This window comes from Austrofundulus limnaeus, unplaced genomic scaffold (assembly GCF_001266775.1).
Source record: "Austrofundulus limnaeus strain Quisiro unplaced genomic scaffold, Austrofundulus_limnaeus-1.0 Scaffold679, whole genome shotgun sequence".
NCBI lineage: Eukaryota > Metazoa > Chordata > Actinopteri > Cyprinodontiformes > Rivulidae > Austrofundulus > Austrofundulus limnaeus.
The window spans coordinates 64772-88556 of NW_013953081.1; the positions used below are offsets into that span (position 1 = coordinate 64772).

Genomic DNA, 23785 nt, shown 5'->3' on the forward strand with positions numbered 1-23785 from the left:
GGGTATCACTAAAGATGGTAGAAAGTTTCTGTAGGTGGTCTTTGCCTCATGCAGCTGTTCAGACATCATAGTTTGACTGCGTAATTTCAGCTAGCTCCAGATCACTCCAAACTTCAAATCTAAAACAAACTTTTTACACAAAACCAGAGTATTTGGGTGTTAAATGTTGAATGACAGTTAACATGTGTAACTGCAATCAAAGTGGGCATTCTGCACATCTTCTTATGCAAAATGATGTAGACGAAGGCATGTGACAGCACGAGCAATGTGAACTGAGGCCAACATCTGTTAACTAGGCCAGTCTCATCTCACTTCAGCTACTGTATATAAAACTAGATCATGTCCCTGAGGACCGTTTGCTACAGCACACAAAGCACACTCACACAGTGTTGATATTTCCCCTTTAACACTTCAGATTGTAAGTAAGACAGTCCGACAGGCATTTTTTATGTGCATTTTCAACTGCTATCCCTGTGTGTTCTTATTTTTTCAAATGAAGTACTTTTTTAAAAGTACATAATCTGCCACAGCAGCCGCTCTAGTAATTACTATGTTTGACATCATCAGTGACAGCTGGAGGTTTTTGCCTTGTTCAGAGCATTGATGTGCAAGTGCAACTTAAGGTTACAAGGTTGCCGGAGGATTTAATGAGCGGGGAGAAATATCTGTTGCTTATGAGGACTACGAGCATAAAAATGATTTTATTTATACATGTCATTGTTTTGCTGGGATGATTTAACAAAGTGCAAATTAGAGGCAGACTGATGAGTTTTTCATTGGCTGATGCCAGTCTTCAGAAATCCAAACAGCTGATGGCCAATACGTCACAGATTTTTAAAATTTAATTTAATTTTTTTATCAGTATGTATTTTTTATTGAACAAACTGTGACAACAGTTACTTAATACTTAATTTAAATAAACACACTTTTATCAACCCACAGAAGAACTTGTACACTTGAAAATAACATATAAAGGAGCATTCTTGCTTGAAAAAAACGAAATTGTGAGCTCCAGTCACTTAATTGTAGCAGCTGATGCAGCTTCTTTTTCCTAGTTGGTACTTGATTATGTGAAGGAATGGCTGACTGAGTTTTTTGTAGTCAATATCAGCCAATTAAAATTGGTCTATTGCTAATTCAAATCCTTAGAAAAACAGGCATAGCCACAGATTAACTTCTGATTCATGCTGTCTGTCATCTTTGTCTTATTTGCAACACAGATACTGCCTTGGTGTTTTAGTAAACAGAAATCTGAACAAATTTTACCGAAAATTCTTTGTTTTTAATCTAAAAGTAAAAGTCTGCTAAAATCCTGCTTTAAACACTGAGGTCTTACTCAAACCTATGTTAGTGCCGTTAAACTGTAACAAGAGGACTTTATGCCTGGTGTAGTATACAAATGATCACTTTCTAATTGACGTTCAAACTGCCTTACATGTGGACATAATTTAAAAATGGAAGTGCCACTTGGTTTTGGAAATAGCTCTACTATTTTTAGCCTGCTGCCTAGTCTCAAAGAAGATTTATGGTGTTATTTTAGAAAATACTTTGCTTTATTGTGAGAGATCTAAGTCAGCTAAGAGTTAATTGAGGTTAGCCTCGTCCCCTCTCCCATGTAGACACAATCTAAAATCTATCCACGCTTATTGGGAAACTTTTCGTCCATCTTACACCCTTCTCAGACTGTTTTAAGATCTACACACCACAAGGACATAATGACTTTCCCTGTGATTACCAGCTGGCTAAGCCTCTTATTTCCCCTACAGCTGGATCAAGTAGTAAAAGTTACTCATGTAAAGCAGCCAGGGGTTAATAAAGGTGCATCTCACTAGGCTGAGACTGATGAAGACTAGCTCGAGAATCAAAATTACACAAAAATAGGCACATTTTCAGTTGTAGTCTTATTTAATTCAGTTCAGAGTTTTTGCAACCCAGTAGTCATCAAGCCATGCATGTTTTACAGTTTAAAGCAGTGGCTTGTTTTCATGATCTTGTGTAACTGCGTTCTAGGCTTTTCACATCATATTGCTGCTTAACTCTAACCGCATCGTACCCAAATTGGCCACTTTGTACCCACCTTGGTAGCCATCCCCATGCTTGTGATTGAATCTGCTGGAGTACACGTGAAACGAAGACCGGCAGATTTGGACCAGAGTTTTCCATGGTTATTTATCAATGTGGGGAATTTTTAACCTTGGACATTCAATCACAATGTTCAGAATATAAGTGCCAAAACTATGAGTCTTTGCAATTCATACAAGAAAAATGAGAACCTCTACAAATGCTTCAAGACATTTTGGAATGACTCTCGTCAATGTTGTTCATCAACCAGTTGCCACTAGTCTCAGCCCAGTGAGATACAGCCTTTTGTAAGGTAGTTCTTCTAGACTGAAAATGACCTTACAGAAATTTTCTTGTGACTAAAGCTCTTTTCAAACATGTCATGATGGTTAATGACTTTGTCAATCAATTAAAACATTCAATATACAAATATTGTTCACATTAACTTCATTTTTCTTTTCAAGACATTTCTGTAAAAGGCACAGAGGACACTTGCCATGTTCAAAATTCTTTGATCAAATTGAAATGTATTCAGATTAAATAATTTGAATGTATGGGTACAAAATTAATTAATCCGATTATGACAAGTGTTTACACGTACCAGAATTTTATTCCAAATAGAAGTACTGACCTGCAGAGTTGTATACTTTCCATAAAAAATCACAGACATTCTACTTCCGTGATGAACATAAACTGTTTTGTGTTCCTCCTCCATCTTTTCATGTACTTGTCTGAATAACTCAGTTCCTACACGTTCAACCATCAAGGCATTCTATAATTAGGGATGTCCCGATCTAGATTTTTTGGCTCCCGATACAATCCGATTTTTTTAATGATTAGTCTTTCAGATACAGATCCGCTAGCTTTATTTCTTTCCAAGTGACAAGGTTGGTAGTATTAAAGCGAACCCTGCTGTTCCCACCATAAGAAACATCCAGTTTGCAGATTTTGTAAGATGCAGTTTCAGCATCATTGTTTCCATTGAAAAGTGTTCCCACACTGTGGACATGGTTACATACTTGTGTGCATCTTGACTTCTTAACAGCAGTTGTAAAGCATGATGATGCTGAAAACTGTTGCAAAATCTGGATCAGCCCGATCACATGACTAAACCCGATTCTACCCGATTTTTAAAAAATGGCCAGATCTGCCACCGATACGATACTGAGTATCTGATCGGGACATCTCTATCTATAATTTAGACGTTTTTTGAAGTTCCTAATGTAAATGTTGTTAATCCTGACCGACCAATTTTGGTTTTTGTTGCCATGTATTCATAGCTAATAATACTCACGCATGTATGTATCATTGTAAAGTGAGCTATTTAGTTTTAAACATTCTGGGGTTTTTTATTCAGAACATTAAGTATTGTATTAAGTATGAAGTAGTTGTAGAAAACACTTTTAGTACATCAGTTTTGTTCTAGTTTACATTTAATTAAAAGCTACTTTAAAATGCTGTTAAAGAATTAACAAAGGAAACAGAGCAATGTTTGCTCTTCTGAGTAAATACAGGAAACTTCATTGGAGCTCTTTGACCAGTTGGTTACATCATTAAATGTGTGTGATATGTATACTTTACAAGTTAAAAAGTCAGCATATGGTGTACCAGGAGCTTGGAAAAGTATTAAATATTGTCATTATTGTTAAATTAAAGCGAGAACAACTTGTTGTTTGACAAAATTTCTGAACAGCAAAAAACAGAATCTAGGTCATAGATGTATACTGTTAATTGGAATAGTGTAGTATTGAAGTTTATATGTTACCTTGGAGTATTTGTGTTGAACAAGTCCTAGAAGAATGTGGACTTTCTTCTGTCTGGCTGGAACAGAAATGTAACGGCGTTAATTGGTTTGAAAAGACTGTCGAACAGAGACTTAGTTTACACAGATATGGAGAATAAAATTAAATGAAATATCAGCTTGTGATCTTTATGTTGAGTTCTATTAAAAATGAATACAAGTTTGAAAAGAAATCAAAGTCAAAAAAAGACGTKGCTGCTTGTGTTGTGTTGCTGTGTTGTTTGAATGCAGATGAAACATAGGAAAATTACCTGCCAAAGAGTTAATTTAGTCTAACATTTCTGTGGTGCATTGGAACCAAGGAAAATATTAATATAGGTATAAATGAAGTGTAAACAGAAATAGACAYGTTACTTCAAAGGTGACTACATCATTTTCACTCACCTCCTATAAGTCTGGTAATTTGTCTAATTTAGACAGTTTTCGTGTATCTAGAATACAGACTGGTGCATTTAAATTTAAACACAGAGTTTGTTCAAGGTGTACAACTCCTGTAAGCTCAGCAAAATAAGCATAGTGCAGAATAACAATGTTGGAAAGAAAGATTTAATTGCAAATCAAAACACAGCAGACTTTGGAGTTGAAACTATTGGGATGACCAACAGTAGAGCCTTTTTTGTTTAGGATTCAGTTTTCTCTTTCCAAGATAAATTTAAAAAAAAACTTAGATTGCTGCCTGCTAGGCTCACATGGGCATCCCTGACTGCAGTGAGAGGGATTTGGCTGTAATCCCGAGGCACTGTCATGATAGATAAATGAAGAAAGTAACCTTAAGAAAAATTAAATCTCTAAGCTAGAATGCTTTAGTCAATCGGTAAAACTAATCTCTCTGGGCAAGAAGACTTAAGCAGTCACAACAAGTATTATAGTATATTCTGAGTACTAGAACGAGACAGATTTACATACAAAGATATATATTTAAAGCTTAAAGGGCTGCTTGTTTTAATTACAACTAGGTTCAACCTAAATTGTACTGAAAAGTAGATTTACAGTAATCTGTACTAATCTTTACTTCAGAAAAGTCTGACTTGTTCCAACTAGGCATGGGTCAGTATCTGATGTTATAACTTTGAGCAAAAAATACTATACTTTAATGGTATTACTATATTAAACTTGTAAAGAATATACATCAAAAATGTAAAAATGACTAGTTATGGCTCTGGTTACTAACTAATTAACTGTTGTCAATAATACATCAGTATTGGTCAGATAGTCTTTTTAAAATTTTAAAATTAGTTGTACTGTAAATGGGAGTAAGTAGTGTTATTAGTGCTGCCTAGTTACACTTTTTCTCACCTCATCAGGTTCTGTTTAAAGGTCAGGGGTAGCAGTTCAAAGCAGTTTGCTGCAGACTTTATTTTATAATTTCATCATGACTTTGTATCTAAAAAATTGGACAGTTCCCATTAGAAATAGTAAAGGTGTTTGTGTTATCAAACCAATAACACTACACATGAATCTGATGAAAGGCAGCATAGGATAACTAATACTTGTCTCAGATGTTGTGCAACTTCTTATGTATCCTGCATACTTATTGACATTATTTAATCAAATTACTCTCCTGGCTGTTGCCTTCCTACACAGTTCTGCTCAATTCTGTTTTCCCTGCTCTGCTCCGTCAGGGATTTCTACCAAAGGGAAGGATTTCTCCAGTAGAATTTCAATCAGCAAACAGAAGGAGGAGTTGTGAACGATGGCATTGACTTTCTGCGCTGTTTTAGTCTGCCTGTAGTTTAGGAATGGCATCAGAGGAAGTGAATGAAGCCAGTCTGTGTTGACAAGGCTTCCAAATGAAATTACATTTGTCTGACAAAGCAGCAGCTCTCATTCACAGCCGTCTTGTTTGGCTTGGTACTTCTCTCTTCCCTGTAGGGGATGGTTGTTTACAGTGCACACAATTTCTGGTTAGCTTCTTAGCTTAGTTTCCTTCATGGTTGAGCTGGCGCACTATGTCATGGGCAAACACTACTAGTGTAGCATTTTCCTGCATATAAATAATCATTTCTGATTAGATTTCACTTGTTCCTATGACTGCTCAGAGAAAGGAACAAAATCCCACTCTTAACTTCAGACTATTTCTAAAGACTTGCATGGAAACTTCCTTTTGTGGCTCGAATAAACATCTTTTACACCAACCCCCACCAGACTTCCTGACGCTTTAATGTTAATAGATAAGGATTGCCACATTCCTGAACCCCACAAGTTGGAGTGACAATTAGGACTGCCTGTTCGCTCCTCTTCAAAGGGGGGTCATAAACGCCTTTAACCAGACTCTTCAGTGACTGAGACAAAGGACCTACATTCTTCATTAAATGTAAAAAAAGGAAGAAAAAGAAACAATGCATTTTTCTATCATGACTCAATCACTGTGATAATATCTTGATTTAATCACTGTACAGGTAAACACATCAATATGTGTTTGTTCAATCATTATAGCAGCAGAACAGTGATGTCAGTGAAGCGGGTGACACCCCATGTGACTATCTCTCAGCCATTCTGAAGTTTGTAAAGTCAAGAGACAAGAGATAACATTTTTATTATTTTTCAAGAGAGTTTTTTCAACATCAGAAGCCAGAAAACAGCTTGCCAGAAGCTCAGCAGAGGCCCTTCCTGCCAGCCCCTCCCCATGAGCTGGGCAGGATGAGGTCATTCTGCATCTCCCRCTGGTTGAACGAACAGCTACCGTTTAGTATCGACTCAACAACCGAGTTTGATTTTATAGAAGTTAAATAAGCTAATTGTAATTCATGCGTCGTTTTAGTTCGTTTTCTCTACAAAGTGGAAATCAAATTAAGAAGTCTTGCAGCCACCTGGAAGGACCGGACCCCACTGTCATCAGCTCATTACCCACCTTTCTGACTGAAGGACCAGCAGCTGAACAGACACCCTGAGTGTCTGACCGGCCWCTACACTGAAGCAGTTCTTCGGGGAACATCACCTGAGATCCTTCGGTCAGCCGACGACTACTCCTGGTACCGCCATCAGCAGAACAAAAGGGTACAAGTGAACATTTGTCCTGGTGACACACAGGTGCTCAGACTAATTTGATTCTTATCTTTGTATGAGATTTGGTAAACTAAACGATTTTTCTACCTAATTTAACTAGGACCCCCTTAGTTAAACCCTCAGCTAAAAGCAAACTCACCTCACCTCACTCCAAGCCTCAAACTCACCTCTGTGTTTATTTTATGTTTATTTGTTGTTTTATTGTTTGTTTGTTTGTTTATTCACTCATGATTGCAAACTCTTTCAGTTTTTACCTGGTGCAACATGTCATCACTTCTTACTAACTATAGTTGTAAATACATTTAATCTGTAAATAAATGGCCCGTGGAGAACGTGCCAACATAAGCTAATCTCATTTTTGTGTCTTGATAAGAGATATTATTGGTTCTGATAAGACAAGAACTCATCAAATCATTTTGGGTACATTTATTGTGAGACTGATTACAATAAAGTTACAGTTTTTTGTCTCTTTCCTGGGTCAATCCTTGATCAAATTAAGAGCGTGGTGCCTCGAGGTAAGATAACTGGTGTAAATAAATAATTCACAAATTATCCATTTTAGAATATACCCAAAACCCCTACACTAGTGATTGGGTAAATTAGATCCAATAGTTTTAAACATCAACAGAGTTCACGCCTCCAGTAAGAAATTGCTTAATGGCCAAAGAAATATATATGTATTATTAATAATAATAATAATAATAATAATAATAATAATAATAATAATAATAATAATAATAATAAAACCCAGTAAACTGTGCTGCTCTGTAAAAAAGGTTTGTTTGCCTAATTTTCTTTTTATTAGAGTTACTTTTGTTTTCTTACCTTTTATTTGTCTCCTTTTATTGAAGGTGATATTTTGAGAAATAATGAGACTGTGTTAACATTGTGGTATACCTTAGCGCTGGTATTGGGTTCATATTCTGAACTAAATATCATTGCCATTACTCTGTTACCAGAATGGGTCAAAAGYCAATGCTTTCTGTTTGTGTTCTGTGTTGCTTTTTTGCTGGCCCAGTAAAAAGGATGGAATTTCTGCTAATGAGCAAAGTCACCAACATAGTCTGCATTATAAAAGTGTTGCTGTGCTGTCTTAAGGCTCTATTATCAATCTATTGATCTATTATTAGGCTCTATTATCCATGACAGGAGGAGTCTAAAGAACACTCAAATATATTGAATTGTAGTTAACTAAACTGTTTATATTGTGTGAATAAAACATTGGGGTTTGAAGTGACTATGACCCCATTTAAGTCACATATAAATCTTGATTCACTTTGGATTTTTGTTATGCTTAAAAATGGAGATGCACATATCCATTTTTTATATATTTTTGGCTGTTTTGTATTTTAGCAGATTATGATTTTTTTTCCCAGAAACTATAGTTGACAGCTTTCAGTTCTTTTTTTTCCTCAAGTTGTGTTGTTGAATAAAAATGTTCTTGTATGTTTATAACAAAATGCTTATTGTATGATACAGAACTTTCTGTTACTAAAATTCTACAAATATAGTACTGTCTTTCTAGTTTTTACACAGGGGAATTGACACAAAAAAAGCCCAACTAAAACTCCTTAGCATTTTTTTTTCAATTAAGATTTGATTCTTTAGTGATTTGCCTTTTATTTTTTGTTTGTTTGTGTTTTGCAGCCATACTGGTTCTTTATTGGAAAGTCTCAGCTCTTGTGACTGAGCAGACATAGAGTGCTTTTATAGGAAATCATTGTTTCCTTTCAGTAGCTTCCTCTTACTTTTATTTTTAAACATCTTATAGATATCACAAACAGTTAACTTGGAGTCTTGACTCAGTAAAAACTTCCACAGGAAAGACGTGTTATCCCTGACACAAGTTAGAGCATGGTGCATTTAAAGACCAGGGAAGAAACTGAATTTTTGATTGCTGCTTTGCTGTTTTGCTGTCATAAAAACAAATAATAATAATAAAATAATAATAATAATAATAATAATATAATATCCATTAAAAACTACATTTTTTTTGTCACCATTCAAGCTGAAAATCATTCAAATCTGATTGGTGAATTCAGATGCATTCAGATTCATAGTAAAAATTGCATACTAAACAATAAACATGCAAAATTATTTTAAGACTTTAAACTTCAGAATGATTTGTTTACATGTAAACAGCACTTTTGTTTTGCTTCATCTTTAACGTTTCTTTTTTCAGGTGATGGTGTCCCAAAGGAAAACAGTCCTTTCATCAATAACACGGATCATGATAAAGGCAACAACTACGATGGCACCAACATGGCGCTGTTTGAGGTAACTGTTAACACAGGGCTGTACCGTAACTTTTTTAGCTCAAAGCTCTGCTGCTACAGAGATTGTTGGTTTTCTAGCACAGAAAAAAAAAGCTGCAGCACCAGCACACAATGTTTATTACAAATTCTAAAAACCAAAGACACTAATTGTGGGAATTGTTATGGTTCAGGAGTCACGTTTTTTGAGACTGAGAGCTACTTCAGGGGTGCAGAGTAACACGAAGAGCTACATGTTTGATACAAACATAAATTTGCACGACTAACCTTCACATATAATATTAATAAATTTACGTAAATATTTGACWGTCTGATTACATAATAATGTTAAGGACTACAGTAGTGCTATAATAATTATAAATAATAATTCACTATGATAAATTAAAATTATTAAAAATAAATGATTAGAACTCTTTCTGTGCAGCAGCAGATGGATCTGAGTTCAGAGTTCTCAGTTTGAATCCGTTTTGGAGCTCYTCTGTGTGACTCTAGATCCATGTTGGAGATTCTTATTGTAGGACATATGAGTAAATACAGTGATAAGGTAACCATGCTGTAGCTTCATCTGTTGCATCTTCCTTGTAAAAAAAAAGTAGCTTGCAAAAGCTGTTGCACCAGTGATATATAAAACAAAATATGTGTAGCATAGACAGCATTCAAACTCCACAGACACAACCTGAACTTTTTTTGCATAACTTCATTTACCCAAATCTTTTCACTCATAACCTAAATAAATAGTTTTGTTGAGCCCTAGTTTGTACAGAAAGTAAAGTGAACGGAAAAGAGATGCATAGTTGATATTTGCTGAGCTGAGCAAGTGTGGCACGCTGTGGATGTTAAACATTTTATTTCGTCTCCTGAAGGAAGAGATGGATAGCAACCCCATGGTGTCGTCCCTTCTCAATAAACTGGCTAACTACACCAACCTCTCCCAGGGAGCCTTTGAGCACGAGGAGGCTGAAGATGAGGGGCCAAAGAAGAAAGCTGTTAAGGTAAAGGCCAAGTGTAATCAACTCTGTACTGGTGCTTTAGAAAAATGTTTGCTATTTGTTAGAACTATAGGGAAGTGTACAGCTGTTTATTGACAGCTGCACACTTCATATGGTCATATGGTCATCATGATCCTTTAGGGAAACCAAAGAGGTTCTATAGAACAGCTGGAGTGCTCAGAAACCAGGTGACCCTGTGATCGGCTTGTGAAGCTAACAGCTAAAGCAAAACGGTCAAGAGTCTGGATTTCCCATTACTGTACATGTTGACAACAGAGCAGAAAAAGACTGACAATGTAGAAATCATTAAACCTATTAACAATAATATTAACCCAATTATTATTAATATTTTACCGTTTATATAATCTATTTATTGTTTTAAATGATGCCAGTAAAGCTGTTTGTGTTATGGATTTATTAACAGAAGATAAACAGGAAAATGTCTCATTTTACAACACAAGTAAGCAGATTTGATCTTATTTAGCTCAATGTGATCTGAGCAGAACATAATGTAACAGTTTAAAATTAAAATAATCTTATAAAGTCGATGTAATCACTGTTATTTATTGAACTGGTTAACAGATGTTAGCTTGTGGATCATATATACAGAGTTTAGCACTGTTGAATCATGATACAATTTAGCAAACTATTAAATATTACAGCTGATTTGTCCTCTGATTAATATTTAGATCTACAGAGTGTAAAATAATATTATAAATGTGAGTATTTTTAGGTTTCTGTTAGAGGAACCTGACTTGTTGAGAAGATGGTTAGCTAATAGAGACAGGTTTCATTCTATAACCAGAGAACATTTTCTAATTGTTGACTGGTAAATATAAATATTTATTATTTTTTATGACAGTAGGAGGGCATAGAGAGAGGCCATGGAGAAAGACTTCCGCACAGCTTCGAGGCGATTCTGGTCCACCATCCGGCGTCTCAGGAGGGGGAAGCAGTGCAGCACCAACACTGTTTATAGTGGGGATGGTGTGCTGCTGACATCAACTCGTGACAGTGTGGGCCGGTGGGCGGAAYACTTCAAAAACCTCCTCAATCCCGCCAACATGCCTTCTGTTGAGGAAGCTGAGCCTGGGGACTTTGGGTTGGGCTCTCCAATCTCTGGGGACGAAGTCACTTAGGTGGTCAAAAAACTCCTCTGTGGCAGGGCCCCGGGGGTGGATGAGATCCGCCCTGAGTTCCTTAAGGCTCTGGATGTTGTAGGGTTGTGTTGGCTTATGCGACTCTGCAATATCGCATGGACATCGGGGGCAGTCCCCCTGGATTGGCAGACTGGGGTGGTGGTCCCCCTGTTTAAAAAGGGGGACCGGAGGGTGTGCTCCAATTACAGGGGGGTCACACTCTTAAGCCTCCCTGGTAAGGTCTATTCAGGGGTCCTGGAGAGGAGGGTCCGTCGGATAGTCGAACCTCGGATTCAGGAAGAGCAGTATGGTTTTCGCCCTGGTCGTGGAACACGGGACCAGCTCTACACCCTCAGCAGGGTCCTGGAGGGTGCATGGGAGTTCGCCCAACCGGTCTACATGTGTTTTGTGGACCTGGAGAAGACGTTCGACTGTGTCCCAAGGGGGACCTTGTGGGGGGTACTCCGGGAGTATGGGGTACCGGGCCATTTGATACGGGCTGTCAGGTCCTTGTACGACCGSTGTCAGAGTCTGGTCCGCATTGCTGGCAGTAAGTCGGGCTCGTTTCCGGTGAGAGTTGGACTCCGCCAAGGCTGCCCTTTGTCACCGATTCTGTTCATTACTTTCATGGACAGAATTTCTAGGCGCAGCCGAGGTGTTGAGGGGATCCGTTTTGGTGGCCTTAGGATCGCATCTCTGCTTTTTGCGGATGATGTGGTCCTGTTGGCTTCATCGGAACGAGATCTGCAGCTCTCGCTGGAGCGGTTCGCAGCCGAGTGCAAAGCGGCCGGGATGAGGATCAGTGCCTCCAAATCCGAGGGGGGTCGCCCTGCCTCAAGTGGCAGAGTTTAAGTATCTGGGGATCTTGTTCACGAATGGAGGAAGAAGGGAGCGGGAGATCGACAGGCGGATTGGCGCAGCGTCTGCTGTAAAGCGGGCGCTGTACCGGTCCGTCGTGGTGAAGAGAGAGCTGAGTCAGAAAGCGAAGCTCTCGATTTACCGGTCGATCTACGTTCCTACCCTCATCTATGGTCATGAGCTTTGGGTCATGACCGAAAGAACGAGGTCCCGGATACAAGCGGCCGAAATGGGTTTCCTCCGCAGGGTGGCTGGACTCTCCCTTAGAGATAGGGTGAGAAGCTCGGCCATCCGGGAGGGACTCAAGAGTGGTGCCACTGCTCCTCCACGTCGAGAGGAGCCAGTTGAGGTGGCTCGGGCATCTGGTAAGGATGCCTCCTGGACGCCTCCCTGGTGAGGTATTCCGGGCACGTCCCACTGGGAGGAGGCCCCGAGGAAAACCCAGGACACGCTGGAGGGACTATGTCTCTCGGCTGGCCTGGGAACGCCTTGGAGTTCCCCCGGAGGAGCTGGAAGAAGTGGCTGGGGAGAGGGAGGTCTGGGCCTCCCTTCTGAAGCTGCCGACCCCGGATAGGCGGAAGAAAATGGATGGATTGATAGGAGGACATAATAAATATACTTTATTACTAGCTGAAGTCATCATTTTTCAACTAGCTAAAGTCTAAGTTACAGGCTGACTTCAGGTCTGGTTTAGATCATTGTTACTTATAAATTATAAGTATATTTTTCTGGTATAAATCCGCTGTTTTACATGATTGTTGAATTAAATTAACATAATTATTAATTTATTGTAAAAACATGACCGATAATCTGTTAAACAGATCTGGTTCAGCTGCTGTTTATCTATTAGTTTCTATGGTGGCTGTGAGCCGTTGCCCTGTTTGGTCTGTTTCTGCTCCTCCATGCTGTCACAGACACTACCAGTGGACGGGATGGGCGGGGCTCAGTCTAGTGATCTATATATTTAAGTCTCTGAGGGATACCTTCCTTTATCACCTGCAAGTGAAGTGTAATGGCAGACAGTGTATCTGTCTGTGTGCATTTGAGGGCCTGTTTGTTGCCAAAATATCTCATCAACCACTGGTTGAATTTTAGTGAAACAGAACATCTACAACCGATTTAACTTTTAGTCAGCCCGGCTCAAGATGACCACCACAGACAACTGACCTTCTAAAACACAAATATGTCAGAAGGTTTGTTATTTTATATTGCCCTAAAATTGGTTGTGGTAGTCGCTACGAGTTAGCCTCATCACTTACTCTGAGCATGACATCTTGTGTTCAAATACTGTGCATAACTTTGTAATGTTTGACCAAAGTGGCTACAGCTTCATTATTTCTTAACAAAAGATGTTCTAAAATTCAGGCATAAAATGTGGCGGGTGATGTGCAGTCCTCCAAGGAATGCTAGGCATGGAATAGTAAATAAGGTTTTAAGAGTTTTTCCCCATGCAGCAGATGGATGTTTTTCTAACCACAACCCAAGTCCCATGTCAGTTGCCCCATCCTGTCCCCTGCATAGAAATCAGCTTTGGCCACCTCCTACTGGTTTACAGAAAAGTTTTAAAATGAGTCAGAGACGTAGATGAGTGGATGAAGCTGCTGTCGCCCCCTCTTTGTCAGGAACAAGGGGGCCAGTTCTGGAGATCAGTCACGTATAATAGCCGTTTGATCATTTCAGGTAAATTTCACAGCATTTTCTTTTATTTTTACTTGTGTCTTTTTCGCGTCATGTCACCATTTAACATTTCTGTAAGGAATGCTGTTTGAATTGAAATGTTTTTATTTTGATGCCTTTATATTGGACACTACAGAGTGAAATGTGTTACTGGTGTTTTCGTCTCTGACATGTAAGTCTTATTTCTGTTTTAGTTAGAGTTGTGTTTTTACCAAAACATGTTTAGAAGCACAGTATGAATGTTTTGCACATAACGCAGCCATATTCCAAAGGGTTTTTTATTTCCTACGACGATATGGTGGTTCATGATTTTGTCTGTTTACAAACCTTTGACTTGGATTAAATTTTATAGTCAATCCAATCCCAGAAGACCACTACATCTAGTCAACATTAGTAACAACGATGCTATTACACCGTCTTTTTTGCAGATATTAAGCTAAAATTGAATTTATCAGTAATTTTCCATCAGCAACATGTATTTTGAGTGTAACATCTTGTCATATTGTGAGATTGCATTTGACCAAAATGGGTACAGCTCCATTATTTCTTTCCTTAAAATGAGCTAGTTTAAAATTCTGCCATGAGACTTTAATTCTGCCTTTAATTTATAAAACTATACCTGATACACAGACTCATTTATTTAGCTTTATCTGAAAATGATTAATGGGGATTACTGCATCTGTATAGTGATTTAACACAATTTGATGCATTAGTGTTGTTTCTTTTGCACACTATTTCCCAGAATGCTTGAAGCAGTGCAATACAATGTATTAATTTACAAGTAAAAAATGTTATGTATTTTACTTTTTTGGCCTTTGCCAGTTCTGTCTGGGTTTTTTTATTGTTATTATTATTTTTTTGAAATGTTCTGAATATCCTGAATAACTTAACACGCCAAACCTTGTCTGCCTTGTCTTGTCACACCCTCGTACCTCCCACCACCCTGCCTGCTCTACAGAGCCCTCAAATGGGGACCTTCATGGGTGTTTACCTCCCTTGCCTCCAAAACATTCTGGGGGTCATCCTGTTTCTGCGCCTTACGTGGATTGTCGGCACAGCCGGCATCTTGGARTCCCTGGTTATTGTCGGCTTATGCTGTTCATGTGTAAGTACTTACTCACTGGGACTTATTATTATAGAATTTTTCTTACTGTAGACATTTGGTTTTTTTTTTTAAAATGATTTAACAAAGAAGTTCACTTCAGTTTGTTTGTATTTTGTTTCTTCACATCAAGACTTCTCAGAACACTAGACAAAAACAACAAGTCCAAATTCAGTGCAAAATGGATTTAGATCCAAATCTAATTAAATCAGTTTATTCCAAATATAGCACAAGGACAGGAAAGAGACACAGACAAAACAGAAGTGGTAAAGGTGCAGGTTCTATGGAAATAAGAAAAACAAGGTAATGACAGCAGTAACTGTATGTGTAAACATGGAGTAGAGAGAGTAAAAACAGCAGCAGAGTGAGGAAAAGTGGTCAGTTTGTTCTCCTGCAGTCTATAACAGATCAGTTTGTTAAAGTATAACCAAAGGATTGCTCAGGAATAACTGTAATCAACCCTAACTATAGAACTGACCAAAAAGGGAAAAGCCTCATACTAAAAGCAAACAGTATCAGCATCATAGACAAAATCTAGAAGTTGTTTTCACAAGAGAGGAGCTTGATAACTGAAAGCTCTGCCTCCCATTCTACTTTTAGAAACTCGAGGAACCACAAGTAAACCTGCAGTCTGAGAGCGAAGTGCTCTGTTAGGAAATTATGGAACAATAAGATCATTAAAATAAGATGAAGCCTGCTTGTTGAGAGCTTTGTATGTTTGAAGGAAGATTGTAACGTCTATTTTGAATTTCACAGAGAGCCAATGAAGAYGAGCTAAAGTTGGTGAAATTTCATTAGTGCAGGAATGTTCAGGATTATTTTAAGGTTTATGCTCTTGTCATGAATACAGAAATATGAGCGTGACTTCTTATTTCTTATACGTCCAGTCCTTGTGATTCTAATTGTCCCCGGCTTGACATTTAATCTGTCCATCTGCAGAATGTCAGAAACCTAGTGGCATGCACTCCCACACAATGACTATATTTGTCTGTCCCACAGCTGACAATGGATTATTCCAGATTAATCATGGAAAGTACCAACCTGAAACACTGACTATAATCTCGGTGACACACTTAACTTGCATTAAAATTCTTTATTGGGAAACAAGTTTGTCTCACAATGACAGACTGGCATTGAAACTGCCTCTAACCAAGAAGCACGTCTAAAATGTGTTCGTTCTTTCAGATCGTGCTAAAAGCAGGCTCCCAGTGGATCCCACTGCATTTGATCTGTGGTGCTGTACATCCGATGGTGCTACAGAATGGGAACTCCATTCTCTTAATAAACTCCAGCCAGTGTGTGTATTGGCAGGGTTAACCCTCCCTTACACCCTTTCTGTTACGTAAGAGCCAAGCTTAGTCAGACAGATTAATGGTCACTTTCATTTCTAAGACCACATTTGACTTCACACTGATGGCTCTTCACCATTAACCTGCTTACAGATCATACTCTGAGGATACATCATATGGAGTAATTGTCCTCTAGATGTTGGTAAACTCAGCTGTGTACATCATTTTAGTTTAACAGAATCTTTTTACTCCTCAGTTGCTTCTTACATGTGATAACGTACAGCCTTGTGAAGTTGGCTCAGTTTTTATAGTTATTTTAAACGGTTAAAGATCTGATGCTACATTTCTAAACTGTAACTGTAAGTGGGTGATTCAGAAGGGACTATGAGGAATATTTTTTTAGATTTCAGAAGTGGAAATATGCTTTCCAAGACTATATTTTGGTTTCATTTATTGGTGGTCAAGTACAGGCCGCCGTATAGCTGCTTAGGATTTCAGTGGAAACTGTGAGCTGATTGGTTTTAGTCCAACGTGTCTGTCACTTAAAACCGGACATCCACTCATGAGCACAAGGTTTATCTTTGTCCTTGTTCCTTCTCTCTCTGCCTTCTGCTCCTTTGCCTTCCTTTGCCCCGTTTTCTTTTCATGTTCCCCATACTGCTTATTTCATCCTTTTATATTTTTGCTAGATTATATATTTACTATATTTTTTTCTTGTTGTCTTTGCACTTGTTTTAATCTTTTTTTTTCTTTGTCCTGACCTTCCTCTCATCCGGAATGCACTCTTAGGTAACATACTGATGTAGATATCATCAACAACCACAATGAGTGTTTTCACATAACAGCTTGTATCCATTACCAATCCAAAAGATTTAGAGCATAATTTCCTAATTTAAGAAAATAAATACCAGATTAACCAGCCAAGGATTTCATTGTTTTAGAAAAATTCATTGAACCAAAAGTTTTTTGTAGGTATGAAGGTTTTTTTTTTTACTAATCCTTGCTGTTTTTTTATATGCAGGATTAAAACATGTGACTGTACTTAGTGGCTATAAGAGACATTTATATTAATACCAGCCATGAAGGTCTCCCTTTTTAAAGTTTTATCCTCAAACCTTTCTTTGCTTCTCATTTTTCCACAGACTATGCTGACAGCCATATCCATGAGTGCCATTGCAACTAATGGTGTTGTACCAGGTTGGACGCTTTCAATCAAATGCTCATTTTATCTATCTGACACTTTTTATTAGACTGTACTTTTTATGTTTGATTTAAATACAAACATTTCCACTGTTCTTGCTCTCTAGCTGGAGGCTCGTACTATATGATATCCAGATCTTTGGGCCCAGAGTTCGGTGGAGCAGTGGGTCTGTGTTTCTACCTTGGGACGACGTTTGCTGGTTCTATGTACATCCTGGGTACAATTGAGATTCTGCTGGTGAGGAAAACCTGTTGGTGCCTATATAAGTTATATTTTTTTTTATCTGCTTCACCCCAAACTTTAATATCCAAGAGAAGTGACATTCAACAATGCTGCTGATATTTATAGTTTAGTTCAGGGATGGGCAATGGTTTTGATTCTTACAGCTCATGCTATTTTTGCCCTTTACTTCTGCAGGGCTAATTAACAGAGCTCAAGTGTCAACACCTAACATGCGCTAGTCTCAGCTGCTGCTTTATGGTTTAGGACCATTACCTGTTACATGCTTTTGTCTAAAGGATTACAGTGGTTGGGACTTTCTTACTCAGCCCAAATCCTGAAATTGAAAACCCTCTATTGGAACAGAGGCTTCAGGTGCAAAGACATGTGCTGCTGCTAATCCTGCTAGCTGGGAATCTTAAAATGTCTTTAGTTTTACTGGTCCAATGGATCATTTCGGATGTTGGTGCACATATTTTGACAGTAAAGCTCAGCCAGCCCTTGACCACAGTTTGCACTCTTATATTCTTTATCGTTGAGTGTTAAACCTATGCTATCACTGTTTGTTGTTTATCATCTTAGTTATGCTCTGTGCTGTATCTGCTTTTTTTCAGACCTACATTGTGCCTAAAGCAGCCATCTTTGAGGCAGAACGAAAGGAGGATGAAGCTGGCGCTCTCCTGAACAACATGCGTGTTTATGGCACGTTATGCCTGATACTCATGGCAATAGTTGTATTCGTTGGAGTCAAATATGTAAACAAACTAGCACTTGTCTTCCTGGCTTGTGTGATTCTCTCCATTCTTGCCATTTACGCCGGAGTCATCAAGACCATCTTTGACCCGCCAGATTTTCCGTGAGTGGAAGTGTCATTTGCATTCAATTTGAGGCCCTTAAAAAGTTTTTCTATTTAACAGTCTTTCTTTGTGCATCCAGTGTTTGCATGCTGGGGAATCGCACTCTGCAGAACCAGAATTTTGACAAGTGTCTAAAGACTGAGATTATAGGCAATGAGACAGTCACGACCAAAGTTTGGAGGCTGTTCTGTGATGGACCTGAGCTCAATGCCACCTGTGACGAGTATTTTGTCAACAATAACATAACTCTGATACAGGGCATCCCGGGTCTGACTAGTGGAGTCATTTCAGGTAAGAACAACATGTTTCCTCTGTGGACCTTTTTTCATGTGTAAAGTCTGTATTTATTATCTCTCTGTATTTGTTTTTGATTTTAGGAGACTAATGTTTTTGTTGTTGTTGTTTTTTGTGGAGCACTTAAGAGTAATCATTATGATCAGCTTACTCTTCAATGAATTGTTCTGTCTTTAAACAACAGTTCTTTTTCTGCCTGCGCTCATACAGACATGGGGACCTGATTATGTTTTAAACTATAAAATATGTTGTGGATATTGTAAAACACTTTAGTGCAGGAGACCAAAGTTTGAGTCCCAATAAAGGATGACATTTGTTCCCAGCAAACCATCAATAAATACTGTTAAAAAAATTTATGAAGACATTCACAGAAAGTTCAATTTTAGGTCACATTTAGTCCAATTTTTACCATTTACACATTTGATCAGGCAAATGATGAACATTATTGTTTTACAAAACTGCATAGGAGCTCCACCACCAGCAGTTATGAGAGTAACATACATTTTTTAAGGACTCATAATTATGTAGTGCAGGGGTTCTCAAACCTTTTGGGTTTGGGGACCCCTTACAATGGCGAAAAAAATTCCAGGGACCCTCATAAACCCCATGCTGTTTTAAAAGATAATTTATTGTCATTTCAACCCCTAAATGTCATGGGAATTTTTATTTTTTATTTAGTTTACTACGTTTGTTTTATTAGTTCATTGTTTCCCATGCATTTTTAAAAATAAAAACCAAATTAACAATTCAGTGAAATCTTTTTGAGGACCCCCAAGATGCCCCTCGCGGACCCCAGTTTGAGAACCCCTGATGTAGTGTATATTGTTTGATTTGTGATGAAACATTTGTAGCAATGTTAAATAAAAGAAAAGCRGCAGCACTGATGCAGGACTTTTGTAATAAAGAAAGTGAAATTAAACTCAATAATCACTGTAAGCTTTTGTTTTGGAAGTGTTAACTTAAGTCAACAAATGAAGGAGCAGCGGCTTCATTGATACACATTTTATTTCAGTACCCCGGAAAATCACTAATTATTTACTTGTAGATATTTCATTCAAATAGAAAATAAACAATATGCATCTTTTTAAAACAACTGTTCGGTCATGAATTTTATTTCTCAGATTACTTTAGAGAAAAGTTTTGCTCACATTGTGGCTTAAAAATGAACAATAGTCCCCTCTAGTGGCAGGAGTTTTAATCCTCACTATTTGCTTCCATCTCAACAGACTAAAGGTGCTCAGCATGCTCTATTCAAAGCCAGTCAATGCGTGGTCATGTGGTTGCTTGATATTCGTTTTTGCACACACCTTTCAGGGTCCACATACGTTACAACACAGGTTTTTCCTGCTGGGGTCTATACTCTGGGGAAACAAATATCTCCACTCTGACACCCACAGTTACTTGGGCCACAAATCTGTCACTATTGAAGCACAACACGTTTTGGCAGACAGTCGATTTCTGGAAGCAGAGTAGTATAATCAAAATGTCACCATTGCTCTTTGAGTGCTTTCCAGTTTATACAAACGTTCAATTTTAGGTCACAAACTTCAAACTTCTGACCAATCACACAATAATTTACACAAACTTTTTTCTACAAACTTCTGACCAATCACACAATTGCGTATGCAGAGGGGGTGAAAAGACTTGAAGCTGAGAATGAAATTATGATTTTCATCCCACAACTGTGACAATGAGAGACAATTTTGCAGGTTCAGATGGACCAACATGTTCTCACTCCCGACTCGTCAACATATTGACGCTCGGTCAGGTGCCATCTGCGTCCAGTTTTGACACGTCGGGTACCCTCCTCGCATCAGTCATTGCCCCCCACAGCATTTCCGGGTTGCACCACTTAAGGGTCTTTGGTTTGGGGGTCTGTGATTAATATGAGGGATCAGGATTAGTGGTTAATTTTTTTAGGTACTGAGGTCAGGGATAGGCTGTATAGGGCTGATAGAAGTTAAATTTAGTGTCTGGGACGGTTAGTTGTCATGCATTTCCTACTCTTTTCAAAAATATGACAACGTGCGCCTCCTCCTCCATCTCATCTCGTTAAGAACTGACATGAGGGGGGTACCCGACGCGTCCACAACTGGACGCAGATGATACCTGACCAAGCGTCAATGTGTTGACGAGTCGGGAGTGAGAATGGGTTGGTTGGACCATGCAGAGCCCCTAACACTGATGACATGTTGCACTGCAAAAGTAAGAGTTAGGGTCGGCTTTGTTCATTAACTGCATCAATTTTGCACTTCATATGTACCATATACTGTATAACTTGTACACAACTGCTGGCTATGAAAGACTAGCTTTACATTCAACACAAATGCATTCTGCCTCATTGAACCTGAAAGTTCATTCTGTAAGCTTATTACCGGTAGTTATTTTATCTGGCTCCTAGTTTCGTGAAGCCTTACGCAACTCTGCCTTTTGCCTAATGAGAAGACTGCCTCTGTTAAGTGCTCTCATTGCTGTCTGTTTTTTTATTTTATTTCTTTTGTAGAAAACATGTGGTCCAAGTACGGCCCTCTTAATATGTTGGTAGAAAACAARAAGTTGTCCTCTTTTGGTGAAAGTGACCCTGCTCAGGACATGTACCGACCCTATGTGGTCAACGACATCACCACATTCTTCACACTGCTGGTTGGCATCTACTTCCCCTCTGTCACTGGTGGGACTACAGTTACAGCAGCACACAATGATACACAAACTATTTGAGCATACATGCAGTTTAATTTTATTTTAGGTGTTGTCTGATTTTTTTCTCTCTTTCTCTTTCTTTTGATGCCTTTCAGGTATTATGGCTGGTTCTAACCGGTCAGGTGACTTGAGAGATGCGCAGAAATCCATCCCTATTGGAACCATTCTTGCTATCGCAACTACTTCCTTCATCTGTATCCATTCACCATGTACTGTAGCAACAAACAAGAAATCCTGTTGCATAATGTTTTATGAAGGTGTAATCAGTAGTGTAACATATTAATGAGTCTTCAAACTCTTTTACTGCTATTGTTCCACAGCATCACTGCTCCCTAATATACATAATTGGCAGGAATGTTGTTTGAGGGTACATTAAACCAATATTACTGAAGACATTAATTTATTTTGTGTTGCCTGTAAGTTTTTTTGCTGTTGTTTTCCTGAGCAGCACCTTCCAGACATCTCCAGTGTGGTTTTGTTTGGTGCCTGTATTGAGGGAGTCCTCCTTCGAGACAAGTAAGACTTTAGCACATATATGTGGTTTTTCTTTCAGCCGCTCCCTTCTGCAGAGGTCGCCACAGCATGTGTGATAGATTTGGTGATTGCTTTATGCCTGATGACCTTTATAATGCAACATGCAACCCTTTTGTTTGTTTTTTTTTTGTTTGTTTTTTTGCTTTTCCTTTTCGAAAATCTTCTTTAGCAGACATGATTTGCTTTATTTAAATGTATTCCGTAATTTAAAACGTCAAGAGGAACATGCTTTTGATCTGACACGATAAATTATTTTTTAAGTCGCCCATGTATAAAAGGTTTTAACATCTCTTTAGATCAAAGCAGATTACTGCAGACATGTCAAGTTTGTGTGATGTAACAACTAAAGCTGCATTTCTGCTTCTTTTCAGCATTAAATAAAAAATATGTTGGTAAATTGTCAACAACTTTTCTAATGCCTTTTATCTGTCCAGCTTCTGCAAAGCGCTTTATTCACCCATTTGTGCTTTCATTTATCAATACACACTATATTTAAAGCATTTTGCATAATCTCACTCATGCACCAATGACCTTATTGGTCAGCAGTTGTCAGAAGACACTTTGACATGCTGCAGTGATTGAACTCCTAACTTAACATTTGCTTTTGCTTTTAGCTATAGTTTAATCTGTGCTTTTGTGCTGCAGGTTTGGTGACTCTGTGAAAGGGAACCTTGTTATAGGCACTCTGTCCTGGCCCTCACCCTGGGTCATTGTGATTGGTTCATTCTTCTCCTGCTGTGGGGCAGGTCTGCAGAGTTTGACCGGCGCCCCTCGTCTGCTGCAAGCTATTGCACGCGATGGCATTGTCCCTTTCTTACAGGTCAGACACAAATACAAATCTGGTCAAAGCAGACTTTATTCGAATACGCTTCAATGTTGGTGCATGACTGTGTGTGTCTGGTTGAAGGTGTTTGGTCATGGGAAAGCTAATGGAGAACCTACGTATGCTCTGCTGCTGACTGCTGGGATCTGTGAGATTGGCATCCTCATCGCCTCATTGGACTCCGTGGCTCCTATTCTTTCCATGTCAGTAACGGTTCTCACAGTATTTCTACAGACTAAATGAAAGCTGCTCATCAATGATCAACTGTGATGCCTTGAGTATTCCTCTTCTTAAAGCCAATTAAAAGTGACGATTTGGATGAATGAGTTGTTGTCAATTTCCCTCCTCACCTGCAGGTTTTTCCTCATGTGCTACCTGTTCGTCAACTTGGCCTGCGCTCTTCAGACCCTGCTGAGAACGCCCAACTGGAGACCACGCTTCAAATACTACCACTGGTAGGTATTTATCATCGCAGACCTATTATTGTTTATTCTGGGTTTTAATAGTTAAAAAACAGTAAGCCTTTCAGCTACTTTGTCCAAAAACATTATTTCATTAAGATATTTTCTTGAATATAAAGATAAATGGCTGTATAAATGTAAACTCATGTTAAGGTTGTATGTGATTTTTTTTCCAATAAGCTTTTGTTTATTTGTTTTTAACATTGATTTCTTTTTCTGCAGGGCCCTGTCCTTCCTGGGAATGAGCTTGTGTCTTGCCATCATGTTCATTTCCTCCTGGTATTATGCTATTATTGCCGTGCTCATCGCACTCTGCATCTACAAGTATATCGAGTACAGAGGGTAGGACTTGTATTGCTTTCAAAACATCTGTGATAGAATGTGAGCATTAGGATTCATTAAGTTTACAGTGGTTTGCAAAAGTATTCATACCCCTTGAACTTTTCCATATTTTGTCACATTACAACCACAAACATAAATATATTTCACTGGAATTTAATG

General features: G+C 38.5%; 1 protein-coding gene across 1 annotated transcript in view; it reads left to right on the forward strand.

Annotated features, from left to right (window-relative positions):
- The window catches only part of slc12a7b (solute carrier family 12 member 7b), a gene marked incomplete in the record, with an annotated part of 78138 nt that overhangs the window by 37597 nt on the left and 16756 nt on the right, over positions 1 to 23785 (forward strand). The window contains 14 exon segments of the mRNA XM_014027734.1: positions 9051 to 9145; positions 10005 to 10133; positions 14763 to 14909; positions 17338 to 17392; positions 17503 to 17633; positions 18230 to 18471; positions 18552 to 18763; positions 21270 to 21437; positions 21562 to 21660; positions 21925 to 21982; positions 22646 to 22820; positions 22908 to 23026; positions 23180 to 23278; positions 23507 to 23626. Of these exon segments, the coding sequence (XP_013883188.1) occupies positions 9051 to 9145; positions 10005 to 10133; positions 14763 to 14909; positions 17338 to 17392; positions 17503 to 17633; positions 18230 to 18471; positions 18552 to 18763; positions 21270 to 21437; positions 21562 to 21660; positions 21925 to 21982; positions 22646 to 22820; positions 22908 to 23026; positions 23180 to 23278; positions 23507 to 23626 (1849 nt within the window).